Here is a 26,737-nt window from a genome sequence, read left to right as displayed (position 1 = left end):
AGTAAAATATGTTCTCTCCCTCTATTTTGATAGCTATCCTTTTGTCATGAGCAGAAGGCCAGGTTGGAATGTAGTATTCTTGGACTCCTTGGGCACCATGTCATATTGTGGCAGCAGAGAGGTTTATGCCCTTTCTCTTCCTACTTTGGGATCTGTCCCATGAGAAGACTCCCATGCACACATATGAATACCCCAGTCCACATATTAAGGCTCCACCACTCCTTCACAATATGGAGCAATTCTTTGGCCACCCCTAGAGCTTAGCTGAGTCCCTACTAGCTGAGAAGTCTTAGGCAAGATGTTTGCCCATACCCTGGGAGTAGGCTTGAGGCCTTTTGGGCAGGGAATTCTAGGATCTGGGGGTCTCCAAAACATGGTCTAGAGCAGGGAGACACAGGCTCTGAGTGAGCACATCCTCTTGACCCTCCCTTAGTCCCCTTGCCTCACGATTGGGGGAGAATATGGCAAGATGATTTATTATGTATGAAGTTTTATTTATTCCCTTTGTATTATCCATTTCTTTTCTTTCAAATGAGCCCTAGTATTTCCTTGCCTCAGGGACTTTTTGCAGGCCAGAAAATTTCAACTTGCTCATGTGAGGTAAGGAGAAGCAGGGAGAAGTAAGTGTTTTTGAGGACAGCAAGAGGGAGAGGTAGAGAGATTTGCTGTCAACTAGAAAATGGCTGGAAGTTGAACATCCTGGAGGAGTGGGGATCTGTTAGGAAGAAGAGGAGAGAGAAGTGTGCTGAGGTTATCATCTTGAACTGTCTGGTGATAATTCTCAAGGCTGCTTAGAAGGCTAATGGAATATGGTTTTGAATTTGGACCATTTGATAATGGAACTCATACTAATAGGTAGCAGCTTAGAGGCTTGGTTCTAAAGAGAAAAAAATGTATGACCGTCTGTGATAAGATTTATGCTTTCAGTGTGCTTACATTTTGGTTATTTTAATTAGTACTACTTATATAATCTGATCTTCAACTCACCATATTGGCAGCATGTGAGATGCCATACATATATGCAGGTAAATATAAGAGAAAATTCTCTTCTTGTTTCCCCACTGAAAATACCTCTGATATAAATGGTCTTACCTACTAAACAAATAACTCTTTTTTTCCTTGGTGTTACCCAGTCCTTCCTAGGTTTTACTTGGGGGATAACGTCTAGTAAAGTATGCATAGGAGTCTTTGTCTGGTTACATAGTAGCTTAGAGTAGTGCCATACAAGTGCAGTCTCAAAGTATCTGTGGGCTAATGGTGGTACACTAACTGTAAGTCAACACTCCCAGCAAGTAAATAGATCAGGAGGAACAGCCTTAGAAGCATTTAAAAACGACAACATGAATGAACTTTGAAAACAGTTCAAATAAGTGAAATAAGTGAAATAAGCCAGACACACAAGGACAAATATTGTATAATTTCACTCACATGAGGTACCTAGAATAGACAAATTCATAGAGACAAAAAGTAGAATGGTGGTTACCATTGGCTGAGGAGAAGAAGGAATGTCAATGGCCATGCCAAAAATGGTTAAAATGGTAAATTTTATGTTATATATATTTTACCACAATAAAAATTATTTTTTTAAAAAAGCAATGTACAGAAAAATTTTGTTTATTGAATCTAATAAAAATCTAGTAAAAATCTCATAATAAAAAAGAAAATAAGATAAATAAAAATTTAAAAATAAAATAAGCCAGGTCTTGTAGTTTGCATGTCTTTAGGTTTTTTTCCCCTGATTTCATTATTCTAGGGATTCGTTTCTCTTGGAGTTGTACAAAAGTTTTGGTCCACAGCAGATTAAACTTAAAAACGATACCAACAAAACCAACTTAGTCCTTCAGTACGGATACTTTTGCTATGCACTATGCTATATACTGGACTGTGTTGAAATCCTAACCGCCCAGGATGGCTGTATTTGGATAAGGAAGTCCTTAAGGTTAAATGAGGTGTAAGAGTAGTGTGCTGATTCAATAAGAGAAGACACGAGAGAGCTGGCTGTCTCTGTCTGCCCTGTGAAGGCACAGTGAGAGGGTAGCCATCTACAAGCTAGGAAGAGATCTTACCAGGAAATGAATTGGCCAGCTCATTGATCTTGGACTTCCCAGCCTCTAGAACTGTGAGAAAAGAAATTTCTGGTGTTTAAGCCACCCAGTTTGTAACATTTTGTCATGGCAGCCCAAGCTGACTTATAGCCACTGGCTTCGAGGATCAGTGTGAAGTCGCTGGTACTGGCTGGCATGTGATCTACCTTCAACAACAAGGGAGCCATGTTGGAGGTGGTGTGTGGAGAAGGAAAGAACAGCTCAGTTCTCTAAGATTGAAAAAAGAAATGTCTCTGAAGTGTGTTGATGCTATTCTGGGTCTTAACTTAAGCTTCAAGGGAGAAGTATACTTGGGTAAATTGAGAATATTCAGTGTTTTAAATAGGGAGAAGTATACTATTGAATAATAACTAGAAGATGATAACAAATCCTAGTCTTTTAGAAGGCTTGTAATCCTCACTTGAACCAGTGTTTGCAGAGGTTGAAACAGTGAGCTTTTATTTAGGCTGAATGGAAAACAAAGTTATTATTGAAAAATTGGCTGCAATTCTAGAATAAGACATATACTATTATGTGTCACAAAGAAAGAAGAGAAGAACAACTTCTATTTTGATCAAAAGACTCAGGGCACTATAAAGTGATTTAATCTAACTCCATACTGTGTGCATTTGATTTAAAATTGAATGTGAAAATTTCTTCTTTTGGAATCATTTTAGAGTGATACATTCAAACTGAGACCCTGATGGCCCAGGGAAATAAAAATGTGTAGTCCGTTGTCTGTCAGGATGCCATCAGAATAAATTTCCTGAATTGGTCTAAGGTTTGGGGTTCTCTTGATCCTTTTTCCCCTTCTAGCCTGGTCCTCCCTGTGGCCTGTCATAGCATCCATAAGACATTCTCTAGAATCAGGGTAGAGTCTGTAGACAGGAGATAGAGCATTCATTTCACTGCTGAATAGCCTTCCATTTTATGTGCATATATATTATGATTTATGTACCCAATTTACCATATTCATGGATATCTGGATTGATTCCTTTATTTATTGTTTATATAAACATGATTCTATTTATATGATCATAAATGTCTCCTAGTACACATGTACAAGAATTTAACCAGATATATTTCCAGAAATAGAATACATGGGTGGTGGTACATTATACGTATGTTTATTTTTAGTAGTAATGCCAAAGAGTCTTCTAAAGTGGAGAGTTTAATTTTTTTTTTACATTTATTTATTTTTGAGAGGCAGAGAGAGAGCACAGGTGGGGGAGGGGCAGAGAGAGAAGGAGACACAGAATCTGAGGCAGGCTCCAGGCTCTGAGCTGTCAGCACAGAGCCTGACGCAGGGCTCGAACCCACAAACCATGAGATTGTGACCTGAGCTGAAGTCGGATGCTCAACCGACTCAGCCACTCAGGTGTCCCTAAAGTGGATGGTTTAAAGACTGTTAATTCTTATTATCAATCTGTAAATTATTTTAGGATTTTTTGTGAATAATAAATAACAGTTTTTCTAAATCCTTACATCTTTGAGTCATTTGCCTTACCTTCCTGCACTGGCTAAGGACCTCCAGTACAATGTTAAGGAAGTGGTAGTAATGGATCCCTCTTGTGCTCTCATAATAGAGGAAATACTTTCAATATTTTGCCATAAGTGTGATATTTGCTGTAGGTTTATTTTTTATAGAGACTGATTATCAGGACAAAGAAGTTTATTTTTATTCTTATTTGCTAAAAATTTATGTTTTCATTTTTTATAAACCAAAGCTTTGTCATTTTTAATATATGATACATATTTAATATCAGTAATATAAACCATACAGAGTAGTACAAAGAATAATTTTAAAAATTATTGTATTCTCCATCACCAAGATAACTCTGCTAACTTTTTTTCATATTTTAATTTTTGGTATAAAAAAAACATTAAGAAAAGCAGACAGAATAGTTTAACGAACCCTATATAGAAATCATGTCATCTGGTTGGCATTTGACATGTTAGTTTCATCTGTTTTTAAATTCTGAAGTATTTTTTAAAAAATTTTTAATGTTTTATTTTTATTTTTTGAGAGACAGAGAGAGACAGAGTGCAAAGAGGGGAGGAGCAGAAAGAGAGGGAGACACAGAATCCAAAGCAGGCTCCAGGCTCTGAGCTGGCAGCACAGAGCCTGATGTGGCGCTCGAGCCCAAGGATGCAGGTCGTGACCTGAGCTGAAGTCGGACGCTCAACCTACTGAACCACCCAGGCACCCCTAAATTCTGAAGTATTTTAAAGTAAATTTAAGATATTATATGGTGTTTCACACTTAAAATATTTATTTTGTTATCCAGCTCTTAAAAATAATATTTCATATAAGGCCACAATACCATGATCACTTTTAGTAAAATTAGCAGCATTACCTTAATACAATCTAACAGTTCTTAACAGGTGAAAATTTTTTCTTGGAAGTGTGTGTGAAGAGTATCTTACTCTTTTTAAAGCACAGATATACACTTAGTACATACACAGAAATGCAGTATGCCTGTGGTATTAAAATTTCTTTTAGGTGACAGTTAGGAAAACAATGTCTAAAAAAGTTCCTTGTGTGGGTTCCTGTCCAAATTTCCCCAGTTTCCTCCAAAAGATTCTTTCAGCTGATACTTAGGTATGTTGGATACTTAGTGAGACATATATTGCAAATATATTTTTATATGTCTTGTTTTAGCCTTTTAATTTTTCTAATGGGATACTTTAGAGAAAAAAATAATTTTGATGAAGTTCAGTTTACCAACTTTTTAATATTATGGTTTCTTCTTTTTGTATCCTATTTAAGAAACATTTGTGGTGCACCTGGGTGGCTCAGCCGGTTAAGCGTCCAGCTTCAGCTCAGGTCATGATCTCATGGTTCACGAGTTCGAGCCCCATGTTGGGTTCTGTGCTGACAGCTCAGAACCTGGAGCCTGCTTCGGATTCTGTGTCTCCCTCTCTCTCAGCCTGTCCCCCGCTCAAGCTCTGTCTCTCTCTGTCTCTCAAAAATAAATAAAAGACGTTAAAAAAAAAAAAAAAGAAAGAAAGAAAGAAAGAAAGAAACATTTGTCTATTCTGAGCTGACAAATATTTTCTACTATGTCTTCTTCTAAAAGTCCTATATTTTAGCTTTTACATTGGGTCTATAATCTATACTGATTTAAAATTTTTTTTTTTAACGTTTATTTATTTTTGAGACAGAGAGAGACAGAGCATGAACGGGGGAGGGTCACAGAGAGAGGGAGACACAGAATCCGAAACAGGCTCCAGGCTCTGAGCTGTCAGCACAGAGCCGGACGCGGGGCTCAAACCCACGGACTGTGAGATCATGACCTGAGCCGAAGTCGGACGCTTAACCGACCGAGCCACCCAGGCGCCCCTAATCTATACTGATTTAATTTTGTGTATAATGTGAGGTAAGGGTTAAGGTTTATATTTTTCAGTTGGATATTCAGTTGTTCTAGCATCGTTTGTTGAAAAGACTTTCCTTTCCCCCTTTGAATTGGCTTGGCACCTGTGTTGAAAGTCAATTAATATATATACGTGCGTCAATTTCTGTACTCTCTATTTTGTTCTATGGATCTATGTGTCTATCTTTATATAAATATCACACTGTTTTGACTACTATAGACTTATAGCAGGTCTTGAAATTAGGAAGTGTGAGTCCTCTAACTCTGTTATTTTCAAAATTGTTTTGGCTATTCTAGATCCTATACATTTCCTTATAAACTTTAAAATCAGCTTATCAATTCCACATAAAAATATTTTTGAGATTTTGATTAGTATTATATTGAGTTTATAGATTAATTTGGTAGAAAATTGAAATTTTAACATTATGGAGTATTCCGTACACTATACATGGTATATGTTCTACTTGTACTTTGATTAAGTTGCTGGTAAAAGAGATAACCAAATCACAGTATATTTGCCTTTCCTTGTGGCGAGGATGTGCAATTATATGTGAGTCTATTTGGTTCTGAAACTTCTGGGGTACTTCTTGAGCGCCAGCAAAGCACTGTCTGCCCTAAATCATTATGTTGGCGGCTGGGAGCTAAGAAAGAATCAGAGTTAAGGATTTATATCTGCACTGCATGCTGGCTTAGATTTCCTTTTTTATTTTTTAAAGTTTATTTATTTATTTTGAGAGAGACAGAGCAAGTCAGTGGGGGGGGGGGGGAGGGCGGGACAGAGAGAGAGAGAGGGAGAGAGAGAATCCCAAGCAGGCTCCTCCCTGCCAGCCCAGAGCCCAACAGGCTTGAACTCCCAAAACCATGAGATTGTGACCTGAGCTGAAATCAAGAGTCAGATGCTTAACCAACTGAGCCACCCAGGCGCCCTCCTTTTTTAAAAAATATATGTTTAACCCTTTTTATTTTAAGTAGGCCACATCCAGTGTGGGGCTAGAATTCATGACCCCAAGATCAAAAGTCACGTGCTCTGCCAGCTGAGCCAGTCAGGCACCCTTAGATTTCCTTTCAATAGATTTTGGAGATTTAATTAAAATAATTTTGAGTGTCATAATTAATCCTCTTAATGTTAACCTTACCCAGAACTATTCATTCTTCCCTTTATATAAAATAATGCTATGAAATACTCACTCTCAGAAGCACGTGGTAAGAAATGTGCATGTCTATCTGGATATGTTTTTCTATCTTTTCAGATGCAGAGTACAAGAACTTAGAAATATAATTTGTTTAGATGTTTGATCAAATTCTATGTCATCTACCACTAAGACACACTGATCTCCCACTCAGTGGCACAGGTTATTTCCAAATATAAAATACCAATTAAAAAGTTTTTCTTGGGGCACCTGGGTGGCTCATTTGATTGAGGGTCTAACTCTTGATTTCGGTTCAGGTCATGATCCCAGGGTGGTGGGATCGAGGCCCACATTGGGCTCTGCACTGAACGTGGAGCCTGCTTAAGATATTCTCTCTCTCTCCCCTGCCACCCCTCTCCCCCTCTCATGTGTGCACTCTCTCTAAAATAAAAAATGAACAAATAAAAAGTTTTTATTTTCCATGAGAAGTGCCTGATTGAATAATATTGAAATGTTAATAGGAACACAGCTCAGCAATCATTTATTGATGTTATTGTTTTTGTCTCCTCCAATTGACAGTGATAAGACAGCTGCTTATTTATTTTCTGCCCTTGCTCTTTTTTTATGATTTCATTTATTTTATTTTAAAAATATTTATTTATTTATTTATTTATTTATTTATTTATTTATTTATTTATTTATTTATTTATTTTTGAGAGAGAGAGACAGCATGTGAGCAGGGAAGGAGCAGAGAGAAAGACACACACAGAATGCGAAGCAGGCTCCAAGCTCCAAGTTGTCAGCACAGAGCCTGATGCGGGGCTCGAACTCATGAACTGTGAGATCATGACCTGAGCTGAAGTGGGATGCTCAACCCACTGAGCCACCCAGGCGCCCCTTTATTTTATTTTTTTAATTGAGGTATGATTGACATACAACATTATATTAGTTTCAGGTGGACAGCATAATGATTTAATATTTGTATATATTGCAGATGATCACCACAATAAATCTAGTTAACATCTGTCACCACATGTGGTTACAGATTTTCTTATGATGAGAACATTTAAGATTTATTCCTTTAGCAACTTTCAAATGTGCAGTACAGTATTGTTAACTATAGTAGCCATGCTGTATATTATATCCCCATGCCTAATTTATAACTGGAAGTTTGTTTTTTAAAAAAATTGTTTTTAATGTTTATTCATTTTTGAGAGAGAGAGACAGAGTGTGAGCAGGGGAGGGGCAGAGAGAGAGGGAGACACAGAATCGAAAGCAACTCAATGCTCTGAGCTGTCAGCATAAAGCCTGACTGGGGCTCAACCTCATGGACTGTGAGATCATGACCTGAGCCAAAGTTGGCCATTTAACCAACTGAGCCACCCAGGTGCCCCTATAACTGAAAGTCTGTACGTTTTGACCCACTTCACTCATTTCACCCCCACCCTGCCCCTTGCCTTTGGCAATGACCAATCTGTCCTCTGTATCTATGAGCTCAGTTTTATTTTTTATTCCATGGTATACATATATACCACAATTTCCATATCCATTCATCTATCAGTGGACGGTTAGGTTATTTCCCTATCTTAGGTATTGTCAATAATGCTGCAGTGAGTATGGGGGTACACATAGGCTGAAATGAGGGATAGAAGATATGTTGCATGCAAATGGAAATCAAATGAGAGCAGGGGTAGCTATACTTATATCAGACAAAACAGACCTTGAGTCAAAAATTATAACGAGACAAAGCAGGTCATTATGTAATGATAAGGGGGTCAGTTTATCAAGAAGATGTAACAATTGTATATATATATGCAGCCAGCATTTGGCATACCGAAATATATTAAGCAAATCCTGACAGATCTGAAGGGAGAAATAGACAGCAGTGCAATAATTGTAGAGGACTTCAGTACTTTACTTTCTACAAAAGATAGATCATTCAGCCAGAAAATCAGGAAACATCGGACTTGAACTACACTTTAGAGCTATGTGAGATGATGGATATGTTACTTAGTTTGACTGTGATAATCATTTTACAGTATATATGTACAATTTTTGTCAATATTACTGCAAGAAAATTGGGAGAAAAAAGAAAGCAAAGAAATTATTTAAGTAGCAGAGGTTCAACCCATTTTTTAAATTAAGTTTTTAATTTTAATTCAAGTGTAGTTAACATACAGTGTTATATTAGTTTCCAGTGTATAATATAGAGATTCAACAATTCTATACATTACTCAGTGTTCATTGTGTTCAGTGTATTCTTTAATCCCCCTCACCTATTTCACCCATCCCCCAATCTTCCTCCCCTCTGGTAACCATCAGTTTGTTCTCTGTAGTTAAGAGTCTTTTTCTTGGTTTGTTCCTCTTTTTCTTTCCCCTTCGGTTGCTTGTTTTGTTTCTTAAATTCCACCTATGAGTGTAATCATATACTATCTGTCTTTCTCTAACTAACTTATTTCACTTAGCATCATATTCTTTAGTTCCATCCATGTTGCAAATGGCAAAATCTCATTCCTTTTTATGGCCGAATAATATTTCGTTGTACATACATATCACTTCTTCTTTATGCATTCATCTATCAGTGGACGGTTGGGCTGCTTCCATAATTTGGCTATTGTACATAGTGCTGCCATAAACATAGGGGTGCATGTATCCCTTTGAATTAGTGTTTTTGTATTTTTTTAGTAAATACCCAGTAGTACAATTACTGGATCATAAGGTAGTTCTATTTTTAACTTTTTGAGGAACCTCCATACTATTTTCCACAGTGGCTGCACCAGTTTGCATTCCAACCAACAGTGTACCAGGGTTCCTTTTTCTCCACATCCTCACCAACAATTGTTTCTTGTGTTTTTGATTTTAGCCATTCTGACAGGTGTGAGGGGACCTCTCCTCGTAGTTTTGATTTTCATTTCCCTGATGATGAGTGATGTTGAGCATCTTTTCATATGTCCATTGGCCATCAGTATGTCTTCTTTGGAGAAATGTCTATTCATGTCTTTTGCCCATTTTTAATTTTTTAAAAAGTCTTATTTATTTATTTTGAGACAGAGAGAGAATGAGTGGGGGAGGGGCAAAGGGAGAGGGAGGGAGAGAGAGAAAATTCCAAGCAGGGTCCTCATTCAGCTCAGAGCCTGACCTGGAGCTTGATATCACAACCATGAGATCATGACCTGAGCCAAAATCAAGAGTTGGACATTTAACCGACTGAGCCACCCAGGAGCCCCTCCCCATGTCTTATTCGGATTATTTGTTTTTTTTGGTGTTCAGTTGTATAAGTTCTTTTTATATTTTGGATACTAACTCTTTTTCGGATATGTCATTTGCAAATATCTTTTTCCATTTAGTAGGTTGCCTTTTAGTTTTATTGTTTCCTTTGCTGTTCAGAAACTTTTTATTTTTTATTATTATTATTATTATTATTATTTTTTATTTTTTTTTTTTTTTGGGACAGAGAGAGACAGAGCATGAACGGGGGAGGGGCAGAGAGAGAGGGAGACACAGAATCGGAAACAGGCTCCAGGTTCCGAGCCATCAGCCCAGAGCCTGATGCGGGGCTCGAACTCACGGACCGCGAGATCGTGACCTGGCTGAAGTCGGACGCTTAACCGACTGCGCCACCCAGGCGCCCCGAGAAACTTTTTATTTTTATTTGTCATCCCAATTGTTTTTGCTTTTATTTCCCTTGCTTCAGGAGACATATCTAGAAAAATGTTGCTACAGCCAATGTCAGTGAAAATATTGTCTGTTTTGTTTTCTAAGATTTTTGTGGTTTCGGGTCTCACATTTAATTCTTTAATCCATTTTTTAGTTTATTTTTGTGTATGATACATGAGAGTGGTCCAGTTTCATTCTTTTGCATATAACTGTCCAGCTTTCCCAATACCATTTGGTGACGAGATTGTCTTTTTCCCATTGTATATTCTTTATTCCTTTGTTGGGGATTAATTGGCTGTATAATTGTGGGCTTATTTCTGGGTTTTCTGTTCTGTTCTATTGATCTATGTGTCTATTTTTGTGCCATTCTGTTTAGATTCAACCCATCTTTTACAGTGTGGTGGTTTTTAATGAAGACTTTCCAGGGGTCCTAGTTCTCAATGCCATGTCTCAACTGCTCTTGGTTACAAAGAGAATGTTCTGTTGTTCTTGCAGCATCTGCCCAGACATTCCACATAGCCTTTTTTACTCTGGAGTCTTGCCACTTTACAAGGTTCTGCCCTGGAAAAGTAGGGCAAGGTCACCTTTGCTCTCAGATTCCCCAAACTCATCTTGTGGTTTCTGTCCTCTCCTTTCCTCTAATTGTCCCTCAGAGAGGGGCAGGCACAGGACATAGAGACTCTCCCCCTTTCAGAGAACATGTTCATCCCCAGTACATAAGCTGTATTTACTTCCCTACTGGTTCTTTCTTTATTTACATCTCAAGGAATCTTTTATTTAAACATTTTTTATTGGGGTATAATTTGCATACACATTAAAATGTATAGATCATAATTATGAAATTCAGTAAGATTTGTCCAATGTTTATAAGTATGTTACTCACACCCATATTAAGATAGGGAACATTTTCATCACCCCCAGAAACTTCCCTCATGCCCCTTTCCAGTCAACCCATTCCCAACCACTTTCCTAATTTTTATTAGTATATATTAGTTTTAGCCTGATTTAGAACTGCATATCAATGGAATCATATAGTATATACTCTTGTGTCTGGCCTTTTTTTCACTCAACATCAGGTCTTTGGGATCCGAAGAGTATTTTTATTTATTTATTTATTTATTTATTTTTTCAACGTTTATTTATTTTTGGGACAGAGAGAGACAGAGCATGAACGGGGGAGGGGCAGAGAGAGAGGGAGACACAGAATCGGAAACAGGCTCCAGGCTCTGAGCCATCAGCCCAGAGCCTGACATGGGGCTCGAACTCCCGGACCACGAGATCGTGACCTGGCTGAAGTCGGACGCTTAACCGACTGCGCCACCCAGGCGCCCCGCAAGAGTATTTTTAATTTCACTCTTAAATCATTATGTTTTATCCATTCCTTGAGTTCTTCAAAGCCTAGGACTCTGGCTATAAAACCTGAACTTCTGAAATTGAAAAGCGCTTTTTTTTTTAATGCTCTTTTGCTATATCATCTCTTCCCTTTGACCAAGATTCATCCATTTAAGCAGGAAAGGTTCAAGAATGGCCAGGAAATGTGGAGGGAATCTGCCAAAAGCTCCAAGAATTATCCTATCACGGAGTCAAGAGCAAAGTCCGGATTTCAACCCAGGAACCCTGGAACATCTGCTATTAACATTGCCTCCCCCCTTCCCAGGTTTTCCTGGAGGATTTAAAGGTTTAAAAGATTTAAAGAATTGTCTGCTGAGAAGAAGGAGGAAAATGGAAAGTTTTGAAATATGCATTGCTTTTTACTAGAGACAGGTGGCCAAAAAGCATTCCTTTGGCAGATAAGCTGGCAGTGCTGCAACTCAGCACTAAGCAACAGAAGTTTAAGAATCAGGGCACCTGGGTGGCTCATTCGGTTAAGCGTCAGACTCTTGATTTCGGCTCAAGTCATGATCTCACGGTTTGTGAGTTCAAGCCCCCCATTGGGCTCTGCAACTGACAGTGTGGGGCCTGCTTGAGCTTCTCTCGCTCTCTCTCTCTCTCTCTCTCTCTGCCCCTCCCCTGCTCTGTCTCTCATAAATAAACATTAAAAAAAAATTTTAGGAATCATGAGTGACTGGGGCACCTGGGTGGCCTAGTCGTTGTGCGTACAACTTTGGCTCAGGTCATGATCTCATGGTTCATGAGTTCGAGCCCCGGTTTGGGCTTTGTGCTGACAGCTCAGAGTCTGGAGACTGCTTCGGATTCTGTGTTTCCCTCTCTCCCTTTGCCCCTCCCCCGCCCGTGCTTTGTCTCTCTTGCTCAAAAATAAATATATGTATATATAAAAAGAACCAGTTGTGAAGGTTCTTACTAGTGAGATTAAGCCTTCTTCAGGGTATTCCTGATTAAAAACAAACAGCTGAACTTAGAAGTATGGCTGACCAAAATAAGTACCTTTCCGTGCCTTTCCCCTCGTGGTTTGTAGAATTAGTTGAGTTGGGCTCTGCCAGAGAATAGCTGTGTTGCTTTGGGCAAGTCTCATCACTTCTCTGTGCCTCGTTCCTGCAGTGCTGAAATGAGAGGATTACAGATATAAATGGTCACTGCACTTCCTTCTAACTCAAAATTACAATAAATTAATGTTTGTAGTGTCCAGTAAAGGAGCAAATCAGTGTACATATAAACCAAAGATCCTTGCCAAAGATGCAGGACATGCTAGCTGGATGAACGTGGAGGCTTATTACTGTGTTTTCTGTTCCCACAAGGAATGGCATCGTCTCCCTTTGGATCCATCATATATGCATGAAATGAAAAGAGGTAAAAATGGTTTTACTATGTTTTTAAGTTTTTATTAGGTAGTGCTAGGTATGGAGTGAAAGAAATGGAACTCTGGTCCTCTTGTTTGGAAGCATAATAAAGTGACTTTTAAAATAAATTCAGTTTTGGTGACAGCAAAAAATGGTAGTTTGCAGTACCAGTAAAATTTGTCCAATTCTTCCAAAGAACATGGGTGCACCCTAGCTTAATGTTGAGGTTACATAAATGAGAACATCATGGTTTTCAGAGGTATACTAATAAGTCACTATATACCCAGATGTTCTGGGTATAGTACTATTTAGTACTATAGTACTATAGTTTAGAACATTTCGCATATACCATATTGTATCACAATAAATTACAAAAGTAAGGCTGATATATTATTGTCCCCAGAAAAGATGAGTAACTCACCCAAGGTCAGGAAACTAATTAGTGGAAACTTTCAACTATTACACGTGGGAGTTTACTTGGATATCATTTCAAGATTCGTTTTTATATGCCTTACTGCTTCTGAATTAAGCTTATAATTTTTTCTGTTTTGTTTGTTCAGTAATAAGACTCTGTTTGACACAAGTGTTCTACTGTTAATATTTTTTTGAAAACTGTCAACGTTGGGAAATGTTACATAAAAAGAATTATGGTGAGGGAACAGAAATGGTCTTGGGGCATCTGGGTGGCTCAGTCGGTTAAGCGTCCAACTCTTGATTTCAGCTCAGGTCATGATCTCACGGTTCATGGGATCGAGCTCCGAGTCCAGCTCTGCTCTGACAGCACAGAGCCTGCTTGGGATTCTTCTCTCTCTCTGTCTTTGCCTCTCCTTTGCTCGCACACTCTCTCTCAAAGTATATAAATAAACATTAAAAAAAGGGAAAGAAATGGTCTTGCTTTGTGGAGTCTCCAGACAAAAATGACTAAAGCAACTTATGCTGAAATCCTAACTTTGGCATTCTGAAGAAGGACACAAATAATAGATGGCAATGGTTAAAATCTAATGATTCTCTGAGATCTATAGGGATGTAGGAGGGGCAGGTACTGAGGTAGTCTTTAAAGTTTCTGAATTTTCATTCAGGCCATTACTTTGCCAACTGTTCCGTGCTTTCTCCTGATGCTATTTGTGAAGTGTTTTCCTTCAGAGAAGGGTCTCCAAAGAACAGCGATCTGGTGAGCAAGCAGCACACTGGGATCTCCATAAGAGAGAACTTCCTACTTGTGTCCTTTGCTCTGACACTCCAGGCAGCTCTGCGCAGAGCTTCACTCCAGGAGGTCTCTTCTGAGCACCGTTGGTACAAAAAATTACCAACTTTCAAAATAAAGGTCAGTTCAGGGGCACCTGACACAAATTTCATCTCTCCCCTATGTGCCACCAGGTGAGCCTTCTCTGGAATAACATAAAAACCTGATCAGGGCAACTTATAAAATGGTTTGCAATAATAGAATAGCACCCAAAGACTGGAAATATTTCAAGTTCCATGGCAGATGTTATCTTAGGCCTGTGTGGAAAACTTTGGAGAAGACTGGGCCAGCTATTTAAATAAAGTGGGAGTAGCTCTTTTGCATTTGGGAGTGCAGGCTTCCTAAAGAGACGAATCAGCAGAATAACTTGGGGTTCTGGTTTAGAAACTTTAAGATTTTTCCAACATCATGATTATTCTTATTACACCTCCCCAAGGTGGGGACCAAAGTGTAACTACTTATCAGCTTCAAGCAAATGACAAGTCAATACAGAAGAGAGAGTAAACGGTAGATTGTTATGGCCAGAGGAGAATACCTTACAGTTTGTTTAAAAACCGATGTCTACGGGATTTTATGAGACAAAACGATTTGTATAAAGTATTATTTTGTGGGCCTTGTTTGTTATAGTCATGGTATAATACAAAAATAAATGCTTTCAGCTATGATCTGCCTGGGGAAATGGTGAATGGGCAGTGACAGGTAATGTTGATATTTATTTGCTATTTGATATAATGGAAAAAACATTGGATTTATAAATTAGAAGAGTTGGATTGGTTGCAAGTTAATTATGTGATCTTGGATAAGTCACTTGGCCCACTGGATCTCAAAATGTAGTGGTTCTTAAAGAAGACAAGGAGGGGTTTTAAAACACAGCTTCCTGGATCTCATCCCTTAGAGGTTCTGGTTCACTAGGCCTGGAATAAGACCTGAGATTCTGAATTTCTAACAAGCTTCCAGCTGATGCCGATGCTGCTGGCCTCGGGGCCATACTGGGAGGAGCAAGGAAGTCTGAGACAAGGCTCTCTTTATTTTCAAAAGGTGACCACTATGTTAGAAAATTACTCAGGTCTCTTTTGGCCCATAAAATTTTCTGAGGTTCAGTTTTGTTCTATTTGCCCTGCTCAAAGTGTCTGTAATTTTTCTTTCTAATGGAGATGGCTAATGGCAGGGCATAAATTAAATCATTGAAGGAGCAACTGTCTTAGGGAAAATTTGTTGCTTTAAAAGTATTAGCCATTAGCAACAGGTGCCCACTTAAATATTTTATGTTCAGTTTTATGGTTGAGTCTTCTCAGTGAAATAAAAAAAATTCCTCTGGAAGGCTTGAGTTTGAGCATTAACTCTGCCGCTTACTAACCCCATGACCTTAACCTTTCTTAGTTTCCTCATCTGTAAGATGGGGAAACCAAGTCCAAGTCTTTCCTGTATTGGTAGTTCCTGGAATATGCACACGAAAGCACCTTGTAGGTTGCTAGGAGTCATACAAACGTAAGGAGTGACTGTATTCAAGGCACAGCGAATAGGAGTCGCAACGCGGGGCACTCAGCCAGTTCCCGCATGATGCATGAGAGGCCATGTGGCCTCTTAACAGCACTCTACAAGCAGGAGGGATCATTGTTCTAGCTCTGTGGCTTAGTTTGTCCACAGGAGTGTCTGTTACATGCTTTTTACAGCCTGGCACTGAAATAGGAGAAATCCAAGCAGATAACGGTATGAGTCAGGGTAGCAGAACCACGATGAGTATTATGGAAGAAGAAATCTATTATAAGAATTAGATCTTGGCAGTGGGAGAGGAGCTGGGGAAGCAAACATTGGGCAGTGGAAGCCGGGAGCTGAAGGGTTGTGGGAAGGTCACTAACCCTGGCATCAGCGAATGAGTCAGAGCTTCCAAGGAAACCCTGGCGCTTAGCACATCCAGTGTCTGGAGTCAGATCAGAAATGGGAGCTGGTAGAGTAGTCATGGCAAGCTGTTGGCTCTTTGTGGCCACTGCCTCTGCAAATTGCAGAGAATTATGTGGTGGTGGGCCTGGGATTGCTGTCAGTCAGCAGGGGCCAGAGAGCTGGAGGGGTGGAAGTGAGGAGAGTGAGGACCAGCCGGAACGTGCTCACACCTGTATCTGTGTCTCACCACCTCTAACCACCTGTGACTTCAGAGCGTAATGGCTGCTGCTTCCTTCTGCCTTCTAAATCTTGCACAAGCTCACCTTTTGTTTAACTTAGAACCACGCAGAGGGGCGCCTGGGTGGCTTAGTCAGTTAAGCGTCTGACTTTGGCTCAGGTCATGATCTTGCGGTTCATGAGTTCGAGCCCTATGTTGGGCTCTGTGCTGACAGCTCGGAGCCTCGAGCCTGCTTCGGATTCTGTGTCTCCCCTTCTCTGTGCCTCACCCCTGCTTGCGCTCTGTCTCTCAAAAATGAATAAACGTTAAAAAAAAAAAAAAAAAAAAAACAAGAACAAAAAGAATCACACAGAAAGGGAGATTTTGGAGAACTTATTCCCCGGCATAAAAAGTTGATAGAACAATCCAGCGTGATGTCTGACAACATTTCTGAAGCACATACTGACTGAATAATGAGCTATTTCTTTATCCAAAGGGGACAAGTTATCCATCTCTAAAAGTGAGAAAACAGCACTATGTTCAAAGACATATTCCGGTCCCAGAATAATAAATTGTAGTCATTTAAACGTCTTGAGAATGCACATGCATATGTAAGAAGTATGTATAAGGCCTTCTTTGTGTTGGTGGACATGCATAAACAATCACAAAATGCAAGCAATTTCCACATGTAACCAAGAGAAGGTCCTAGGACTCTCATTTATACAGTGTGTAGTAAGAGGATTTGGATTGCAGGGAACAGCACTACATGGTAATGCAAGTGGGAAGAGCTGTGCATGTGGGTCCTAGAGAATGTTTCCTCAGTATGTAAACAGAGGATATGGCAGAAAGCGTAAAAAATGTGTTGTTCCTGTACAGTCGATCCTCATTATTTGCAGATTCAATTTTCAAATTCACCACTTGCTGAATCTTATTTGTAAACCCAAATCAATACTCACAAGACTTTAGTGGTAATTCTCAGCCATGCACGGAGAAGCAGAAAATTTTAGTTACCTGACACACATTCCCAGCTGAGGTCGAAAAAGGCAACGCTCCGCCTTTTTGTTTCAGCTCTTCTACCGTGAATAAGTGTCCTTTCTGTGTTTTTTTTTTTTAATTTTTTGTATTGGTTTTTTTGTTTATTTTTTGAGAGAGAGAGAGCAAGCTGGGGAGGGGCAGAGAGAGAGAGAGGGAGACACGGAATCTGAAACAGGCTCCAGGTTCTGAGCTCTTAGCACAGAGCCTGATCTGGGGGCTCGAACCCACGAACCAAGAGCTCATGATCTGAGCCGAAGTTGGACGTTCAACCGACTGAGCCACCCAGGTGCCCCCCTGTGGTTTGTTTAGTAGTACAGTTTTCATATTTTTGTGCTCTGTGTTGGCAATTTTGCTGTTGAAAATGGCCCCCAGGTATAGTGCTGACATGCTGTCTAATGTTCCTATATGTGTGCTTCTGTTTAAAGACACTTTATTTAGTAGGTATTATTGATTCATTAACATTGAACTCATGAAACAGGAGCTTTAAACAGAAGCACACATAAAATAAGGTTACGTATTGACTGGTTGATGAAAATGTTATAATTAGAGGAACCCAATCCTTTATTACCTCCAGGAGCAATGTTCAGTATTCATTAACACAGTATTCAAGTATTCATGGCTACTTTATAGAACATAACGCCAGAGATAATGAGAACCAACTGTACATCTTAAAAGGAAGGATGGATTACTTTCGGTCTCTCAGAAAAGGCTAGATGTAATGGTGAAAGGCAGATCTCAATCTGTCACCATTTGGCTGATGCCTGAAATTATATTCTTAGTCCAGTGTTTTGGCAGCTTATTGCAGTGCACATACCTGGGGTGATTGCTCTTTTAACCTTCTCAGCCAATCACACTTTAGTATGAATAAACCTCAGTAATTTTCCTGAGATCAAGAACCTATTTGGGATTGCATATAAAGGAATAGTCATGAAAGAAAAAAATGTGCTTTAGATACCAAATACATAATGTCCTGGCCTTCACAGAAGAGGCATATTGAGGAAAAGAGAAGAAATATTAGATCTGGGACTGTTCTCTCTTTTACTTTCCTATTCCCCTTTCCCCACTTCTTTTCTTTGGACGATAGTACCTCAAAACTTGCAATATGCCATATGCTCATTTATCTCTGCGTCTTGCAAAGTTGGCCCCTGATCACTGACCTCTGCCTTCCTACGCCCTTGTCAGCCTCAGAGCTGCTCTTCATCCTTCAGGTCTCAACTTAGATGCCTCCTCATTCAGACTTCTTAGGTTCCCTAGGTCTTCATCAAGTATGACACTCTGTATTCTCGTATAATATCCTTATATGGCGCTGTGTGTTTCTTGTATAATATTCCTCCCATGGGATTAAAATGCTCTGTTTACTCTCGCCCTTCTTTACTGGGCTAAAGTCTTAATGAAGATTTGGGAAAGATTTATCACGTTATCATTGTAAGCAGTAGTCACGTGGAAGAAATAACATATATTGTGGTTGAATATATAACTAGCTAGCATGTCTCTTCAACTTTTGAGTCAGATATAAGAGAAAAATTCCAATATGGGCTTTTCTGACAAGAACCTCTGAATATTAACTGTTCCCATACCTTAAGTCTGTGCATGTTAACTTAAACATCTTAACTGTATTTAGCAGGCAGGTATAGCTCTGTCATGAATGATCACAAAATCTTAGTGGCATACTAACTTAGCGGCATTTATGTTGCTCATGGTTCAGCAGGGGAAGCTGTGCTTTATGCTCTTGTTCTGAGAGTTAGCTGCGGCGAATTCTCCGTGTGGCTCATCTTGGGACTAGAGCTAAATGGTTAGCAGTTATGTAGGACAACTTGGCTCCTGGCAGTGGCAATGCAAGCAAATTTCAAGTCTCTGCTTGTGTCATGTGTACTAATATTCTATTGGTTAAAACAAAGGGGGGGTGTGTAGAATGGGAGCTCTTCTACCCCTCTGGGCAAAGTTGACAAATCCTGCTCTTTTGGAAGAAGGACATAGACAAGATTTTCCAGGCTAATTTTGCTTCAGGTCTTGGGAGAGTGTGAAAGAGGACATCAGATGTTTTGCAGTAGTCTCAGGAATTGCTGGTCCCCGTCCTGCCTGGAAATGTTCAGCACATCCCCTCTCTGGGGAAGTTAAATCTTTCTAAGCAACACCCTTCCAAAGAAGTAGTGTCATTAAATATAAAGACAGTGAAGAACTGCTTTACATGATAGACATCACCCTTTATTTTTTTTTTTAATTTTTTTTTTAATGTTTATTTATTTTTGAGACAGAGAGAGACAGAGCGCGAATAGGGGAGGGGCAGAGAGAGAGGGAGACACAGAATCTGAAACAGGCTCCAGGCTCCGAGCCGTCAGCACAGAGCCCGACGTGGGGCTCGAACTCACGGACGGCGAGATCATGACCTGAGCCGAAGTCGGACGCTTAACCGACTAAGCCACCCAGGCGCCCCTAGACATCACCCTTTAAAAATAGCTCATCAAGCTTTTAATTCTTTTTTTTTAAATTTTTAAATGTTTATTTTTGAGAGAGAGAGAGAGAAGGAGAGAGAGAGAGAGAGAGGGAGGGAGAGAGATCTTGCACTAGCAGGGGAGGGGCACAGAGAGGAGACAGAGAATCTGAAGCAGGCGCCATGCTATCAGTGCAAGGTCTGATGTAGAGCTCAAACTCACAAACCATGAGATCATGACCTGAGCTGAAGTCGGACACTTAACTGACTGAGCCACCCAGGCGCCCCAAGCATTGAATTCTGATGATGACTGGTATCTTATGGAGATGAACAGAAGGTCTCCCCATGGCCATGGTGATGTCAACAGCAGGGCTTTCCAAGGGATTTTTGAGATTGCTGAGGAGATTAATGGCAGTAATGTCCAACCGGGAGATTTCATTCTGTGGGTTTTACTCTATTTTTTGTTGTTATTGTTGTTTTTGGTTTTGTTTTTATTTGGTTTTTATCATTACTGTTTTTTACATTTAAATCTTAAATCCATTTGGAATTTAGTTTTGGATATGGTGTGAGCTAGGGATTCAATTTTATTTTCTTTAACCTATATAGACAGATGTGCCAGTACCATTTAACAAATACACTATTCTTTTCCTCTTGAATTTGAATGTTGCCTTTATCCTATATTTTAATGTATTTACTGGAATCTATTTCTGGGATTGCTACTTCACTCTGCTGCATTATTTGCACATTTGCACATTTTGTTTTAATTTTAGAGAGAGAGAGAGAGAGAGAGAGAGAGAGAGCAGGGGAGAGGGGCAGAGGGAGAGACAGAGAGAATCTTAAGTAGGCTCCACACTCAGAGTGGAGCCCAATGTGGGGCTTGATCCCATGACCCTGGGATCATGGTCTGAGCTGAAATCAAGAGTTGGGCGTTCAACCAACTGAGCCACCCAGGCACCCCTATTTGAACATTTCTGTGCCAAACTATAGTATTTCGATGGTAGTGGTTTTATAGTATGTTTAATATCTAAGATAAGCCCTCCCAAATATACTGTAATCTTCTCTTTAGTAATTTTATTGGATTGGGTGTTTGGACTTACATGGACTTTATATGTACTTAAAAATTCTTGTTGGGATCATAATGAATATTTTACTGAATTATATATTAATTTTAGGAAAATGGCTTTTTATGATAGCTAGTGTTTCCATCAAAGAATACCTTACCATTTGTTCAGATATTGTTTTATGCATTCAGTAAGAGTTGGAAAAGAGCCAGGTATGATTTAAGACAGAGAGAAGGCCAGTATGGCTGGAACAGAGAGCCAGGGTAGAAAGGAGATGACCAATCATAACCTAGGGGGCATTCTCACTCTTCAGCATGACTTTATTGAAGATTTATGTGTTGAGGTTAAAGTTTACTTCTCAGAGGATATATATTATTTTATCTTCCTTATTTACAAGTCCTCAAAGAAGCCATTCTATATATTTTTTGCTGCAGAAGAAACTTGTTTTCATAACTTGTTAAAGCACCTGTTAAAGATTATCAGTGGGTAGAGACAGAAAGTAGAATGGTGGCTTCCAGGGACTGAGGAGGGGGTGGGGAATGGGGAGCTTTGTATTTTTTTTTAAGTTTACTTTCAGTAGCCTAAAGATTTGTTTATATCACTGTTTAGTACAGATACAAAATGTACAAGTCTTCAAAAGTGATTTATACTAAATAAGAATAAATTTGATCTAAGAAAATGTTAAAAGAAAAAAAAAAAAAGGATTCCCATTGCAATGAGAATTCCCATCAGCAATAAGAAATTTCAAAGAGTTCACTGATTTCTGAGAATATATCCATAGATCTCAGTTTAGAAACTCTATTTCTTGTTCCTGCTTTAAGATACACCTTGGAAGGGTACCTGGGTAGCTCAGTGGGTTAAGTCTCAGGTTCTTGATTTCAGCTCAGGTCATGATCTCAGGGTTCATGAAATCGAGTCTGCTTGGGAATCTCTCTGCCCCTCCCCTGCTCATGCTCTGTCTCTCTCTCAAAATACATAAATAAACATGAGAAAATTAAAAAAAAAAAGATACACCTTGGAAAAATGGTAAAGCAACAGACACCATTTGTTTTTGGCATCCTCTCACTTCCTTTCTGTGCCCACTACCCCCATACCCTGCCACTCCTTTCCTTATCCTTCAGGTGTCCAGTGTCTCTTTGTGCTCCTTTGATCACTCCACCACCCCCGCCTTCCACCACCAGTTTATTAAGTTATGGTTGACATACAAAAAGCTGTGTGTATTTAATATATACAACTTGAGGAGTTTGGAGATAAGTATATGGCCATGAAAATATCACCACAATCTATGCCATAAACATACCCATAACTTCCAAAAGTTTCCTCTTGTTCCCTTTATTGTGTGTGTGTGTGTGTGTGTGTGTGTGTGTGTGTGTGATAAGAACCCGTAATAGAAGATTTACCCTCTTAGTAAAATTTTAAATATATGCTGCAGTCTTTTAAACTATAGGTGTGGCCGTGGGCCCCCCCCCCCCCCCCCGTGCTGGGGGGGCTGATGGGTGGGTCTGCAGTGGGCGGGGCTCAGGCTCTGGTGCCTGGGCAGCACAGGCAGATCACCTCCACGGACGAGCAGCTGGACTACTACCGGGACTGCACCTTCTTCAGTGAGCAGGACATCCTCACGCTCCACGCGCAATTGCACGCTTCTACCAGCTGGCCCCCAGCCCGTCCCAGTGGACTGTCGGAAAAGCCCCGTCGTCCATGTGCAGATGAGCCTCGTCATCGTGATGCCAGAGCTCCGGGAGTACCCATTCAAGGAAAGGATCGTAGAGGTTTTTACCGAGGATGGCAAGGGGAACCGCACCTTCGGCAACTTTGTGGGTATGTCCTCTGTGCTCTGCGAGTTGGCTCTCCGGGAGCTCAAGGCAAACTATTCCTTCAACACCTACAACTTCGTCTGCAAGGAGGATCTGGAGCGGAAGCTGGCCGGGCTCACCCAGTCGGAGTTGGACGAGGAGGAGGTGATGCTCGTGTGCGACAAGATCATCGAGGAGGCCGACCTGGACAAGGATGGTAAACTGGACTTTGTGGACCTTGAGGACGTGATTGCCAAGGCCCGCGACTTCCTCAGCACCTTCCACATCCGGATCTGAGGACGCTGCTGAGGGTGTGGTGGCCCAGAAGCTGACCATCTGGCTCTGCTGCTGTCTACACAAGTGTGACCTCCAAGCTGCCCAGAGAAGGGGCTGTGGCCTCTGGGGTTATTCCCACCAACATTTCCTTGGGCCCTTTCAGCAAAAGATCCTTACCCAGGGAAGGGGGGTGTGAGGAGCAGGGACCTTCCCAGACCCCAGGGCCTCCAAAGGCCTCCTATCTGTCCCCACCCACTCCAGCTCCCCAGACCCCAGTCCTCTCCCTGTCACAAACGGCCCCACTGGGAGGGGAAGGTGGAGACCTCATGGGGCAGGGGATGCCCACGTGTCCAAGGGCTGGGCAGGCATCCCAGTCGCACAGGGAAAAGTGAAAAATGAAAGAGGACAATGTTTTATGAGCTATGCGGTCTTTCTCTCAAACCCACAGCTGGGCCTCACACCGGTCCGCCGGGTCTCCGTCTCCCCCAACCCTCCCATCGTGAAGCTGTGAGGAGAGCGGGCCAAGGGCTCTGTCCCTGTCCATAGCTCTGAGTCCTGGGCACCCCTTCTCCTCCACCCTCCCCAAGACCTGGAATTCTCACTGGTGTGTGCTGGCCACACATTTGTGAACTTCTGGTAGTAAAGCACTTTCATGTCCCCATAAAACAAAATGGAACAAAAACCACAGGCACTGTGCTGCACTGTAGATCTGTAGGACTGTTTCATCTTGTGCACCTGAGACTTTGTGTCCTTTCACGAATACTTCTGCATTTATCCTTCCCTTGAGCGGCTGCCAACCACCACTCTACTTTATGCTTCTATGAGTTTAACTAGATTCCTTGCGTAAGGGAGATCATGTATTATTTTTCCTTCTGTGTCTGCCTAATTCACTTATCATATCCTCCAGGTTCATCCATATTCCGGCGGATGGCAAGATTTTCTTCTTTTTAAAGGCTAAATAATATTCCATTGTTTGTATATAGCACATTTTCTTTATCCGTTCACCCATCAGCAGACATTTAGGTTGCTTCTGTATCTTGGCTATTGTGAACAGTACTTCAGCGAGCATGGGAGTGCAGGTAGTGTTTTGAGATAGGAACCTTATTTCCTTTAATATATACCGGAAGTGGGATTGCTAGATCATATGGTAGTTCTATTTTTAATTTTTTGAGGAATTATTCCATAGCTACTATTCTAATTTACATTCCCGACAGCGTACAAGGGTTCCCTTTCCTCCATATGCTCACCAGCGCTTGTTACATATAAATATTTTTGATAATAGCCACCTTAACAGGTATGAGGTGGTATCTCATTGTCATTTTGATTTGCATTTCCCTGATAATTAGTGATGTTGAGCTGCTTTTCGTATACTGGCCATTTGTATGTATTCTTTTTTTATTTTTTCTTTTTCATTTGTACATATTCTTTGGAGAAATATGTATTTAGTTCCTTTGCCCATTTTAAAATTGGATTTATTTTTCCTGTTGAATTGTAGGCATTTTTAATACATTTTGAATACTAACCCTTTATCAGATATATGGTTTACAAGTATTTTCTCCCATTCTGAAGGTTGCCTTTTCATTTTGTTGATCGGTTTCTTTGCTGTACAGAAAGTTTTTACTTAAATGCAATCACATTTGTTCTTTTTCCTTTGGTTGCCTGTGCTTTTAGGTGTCTGCAATATTGTGATTTATAAGAAATATACATTTGGTCATCCAGATGACCAAAATACACATTTCTCATATATTTATTGGCTGTTCAACCACAGTTCCTGGCTCAAAGCTCCCCAAACCCATGGAATTACCTAAGTAATGATGGCAACAAGAGTTCTTTTGTAATGTTAACGAGGTGACCTTTGGACTGCACCTCAGGATAGGGCATCCCCTTGACCTCCTAAGTGGGGAGAGGGCCTGGAGGTTTAATTGATAGCCAATGGCCAGTGATTCAATCAATTGTGCCTATGTAATGAAACCTCCATAAAACCCAGAAGGATGGGATTTGGAGAGCTTCCAGGTTGGTGAATGTGTGGATAATGGGGAGCATGGCACACCTGGAGAGGGCATGGAAGCTCCATGCTCTTTCCCCATACCTTTCCCTATGGATCTCTTCCATCTGACTATTTCCGAGCTATACCCTTTTAGAGTAAACCAGTAATCTAGTAACTAAAATGTTTCTCTGAGTTCTGTGAGCCACTGTAACAAATTAGTTAAATCTGAGGATGGGGAGTCGGGTCATAGAGTTCATAACCAGTTGTTCAGGAGTACAGGTGACAACCTAGACTTGCAGTTGGCATCCTCAGTTGGAGGGGGTCATTGGAACCTTCGATCTATAGCCAGTTGGTCAGAAGCACAGGCAACAACCTGGGCTTGCGACTGGCATCTGAAGTCAATTTTGTAGGACTGAGCCCCTGACCTGTGGGACTCGGTGCCATCTCTGGAGAGATTGTGTCAGAATTGTGTTGAATTGTAGGACACGCAGCTGATGTCCAAAGAATTGTTTGCTTTTGTGGGGGATATCACCTCACACACACTGGAATTGGGTGTCAGAATCCCTTTAGTATCCTATCTAAATCATTGCCAAGGCCAATGTCAAGAAGCTTTTCCCCTATATTTTCTTCTAGTTTTATGGTTTCAGGTCTTATGTTTGAATCTTTAATTCATTTTAAGTTGATTTTTGCATATACATATGGCTTAAGAGAAGGGTACAATTTCATGCTTTTGCATTTGGATATCCAGTTTTCCCAAATACCATTTATTGAAGAGACTTTATTCTTTTACGTGTTCTTGGCACCCTTGTCTAAAATCAGTTGATCATATATGCATGGGTTTATTTCTGGACTCTCCATATCCTGTTCCACTGGTTTATGTGTTTGTTTTTCTGCCCATACTGTTTCTGATTACTGTTGCTTTGAAATATTTTGAAATGAGGAAGTGTGATGCCTTCAGCTTTGTTCTTCTTTCTCAAGATTGCTTTGAATATTTGGGGTCTTTTGTGGTTTCATATGAATTTTTGTATTGTGTTTTCTGTTACTGTGAAAAATGCCATTGAGATTTGGATAAGGATTGCATTGAATCTATAGATCAGTGTGGGTAGTGTGGACATTTTAACAGTATTAATTTTTTCCTCAATCCATGAACATGAGATGTCTTTCCATTTATTTCTGTCTGCTTTAAATCCTTTCATTATTATTTTAAAGTTTTTAGTGGACAAGTCTTTCATCTCCTTGATTAAGTTTATTTGTAAATATTTTATTCTTCTTAGTGCCATTATAAATGAGATTGTTTTTTTATTTCCTTTTTGAATTATTAGTTGCTAGCATGTGGAAATACAGCTGATTTTGTATCTTACAATTTTGCTGAATTTGTTTATTAGTCTTCACAGGGTTTTTTGGGTATAGCTTTGATAATTTTTGTTTGAGAGGCAGGCTAGCATTGAGGAAAGAACATGTGCTATGAGTTAGAAAGCCCTGAGTTTGAATCTTACTTTGAATTTACATATGATCCTAGGACCTTGAGTCATTAATTAACCTCTCTAAGACTTGGTTTCATTATTCATGATACGGGGATGCTCCTTTTACTTACTTTTCTATTACATAGTGTTGTTTTGATGATTACATGAGATAATGAAATTGAAAACATCAGAACAGGGCCTGCCATTTCTAAAGCATGTGATGTGATCAGTAAATGGTATTCCCACCCCCTTTCCTGCTCAGTCTCACCTAGACCTGGCTTCCCCTAAAGACTTGGACCATTAATTTATCTCTCCTCTCCTCATTTCCAATTCAGCTCCCAGCAAAAATGCAGTTTCTTCAGTGCAA

The 26,737-nt window shown here is 40.1% G+C and overlaps 1 protein-coding gene across 1 annotated transcript; it reads left to right on the top strand.

Annotated features, from left to right (window-relative positions):
- Positions 1-22,343: 22,343 nt before the first annotated feature.
- LOC125157710 (calcium and integrin-binding family member 2-like) lies at positions 22,344-22,941 on the top strand. The gene is given in 3 exon segments (XM_047844635.1): positions 22,344-22,484; positions 22,487-22,511; positions 22,514-22,941. Coding segments are annotated over 3 exon segments (594 nt in total).
- Positions 22,942-26,737: the final 3,796 nt, after the last annotated feature.

The sequence above is a fragment of the Prionailurus viverrinus genome, chromosome X, assembly GCF_022837055.1.
Source record: "Prionailurus viverrinus isolate Anna chromosome X, UM_Priviv_1.0, whole genome shotgun sequence".
Lineage (NCBI taxonomy): Eukaryota > Metazoa > Chordata > Mammalia > Carnivora > Felidae > Prionailurus > Prionailurus viverrinus.
Note: the sequence above shows the minus strand (reverse complement) of the source record. Positions and strands in the feature narration are given on the sequence as shown.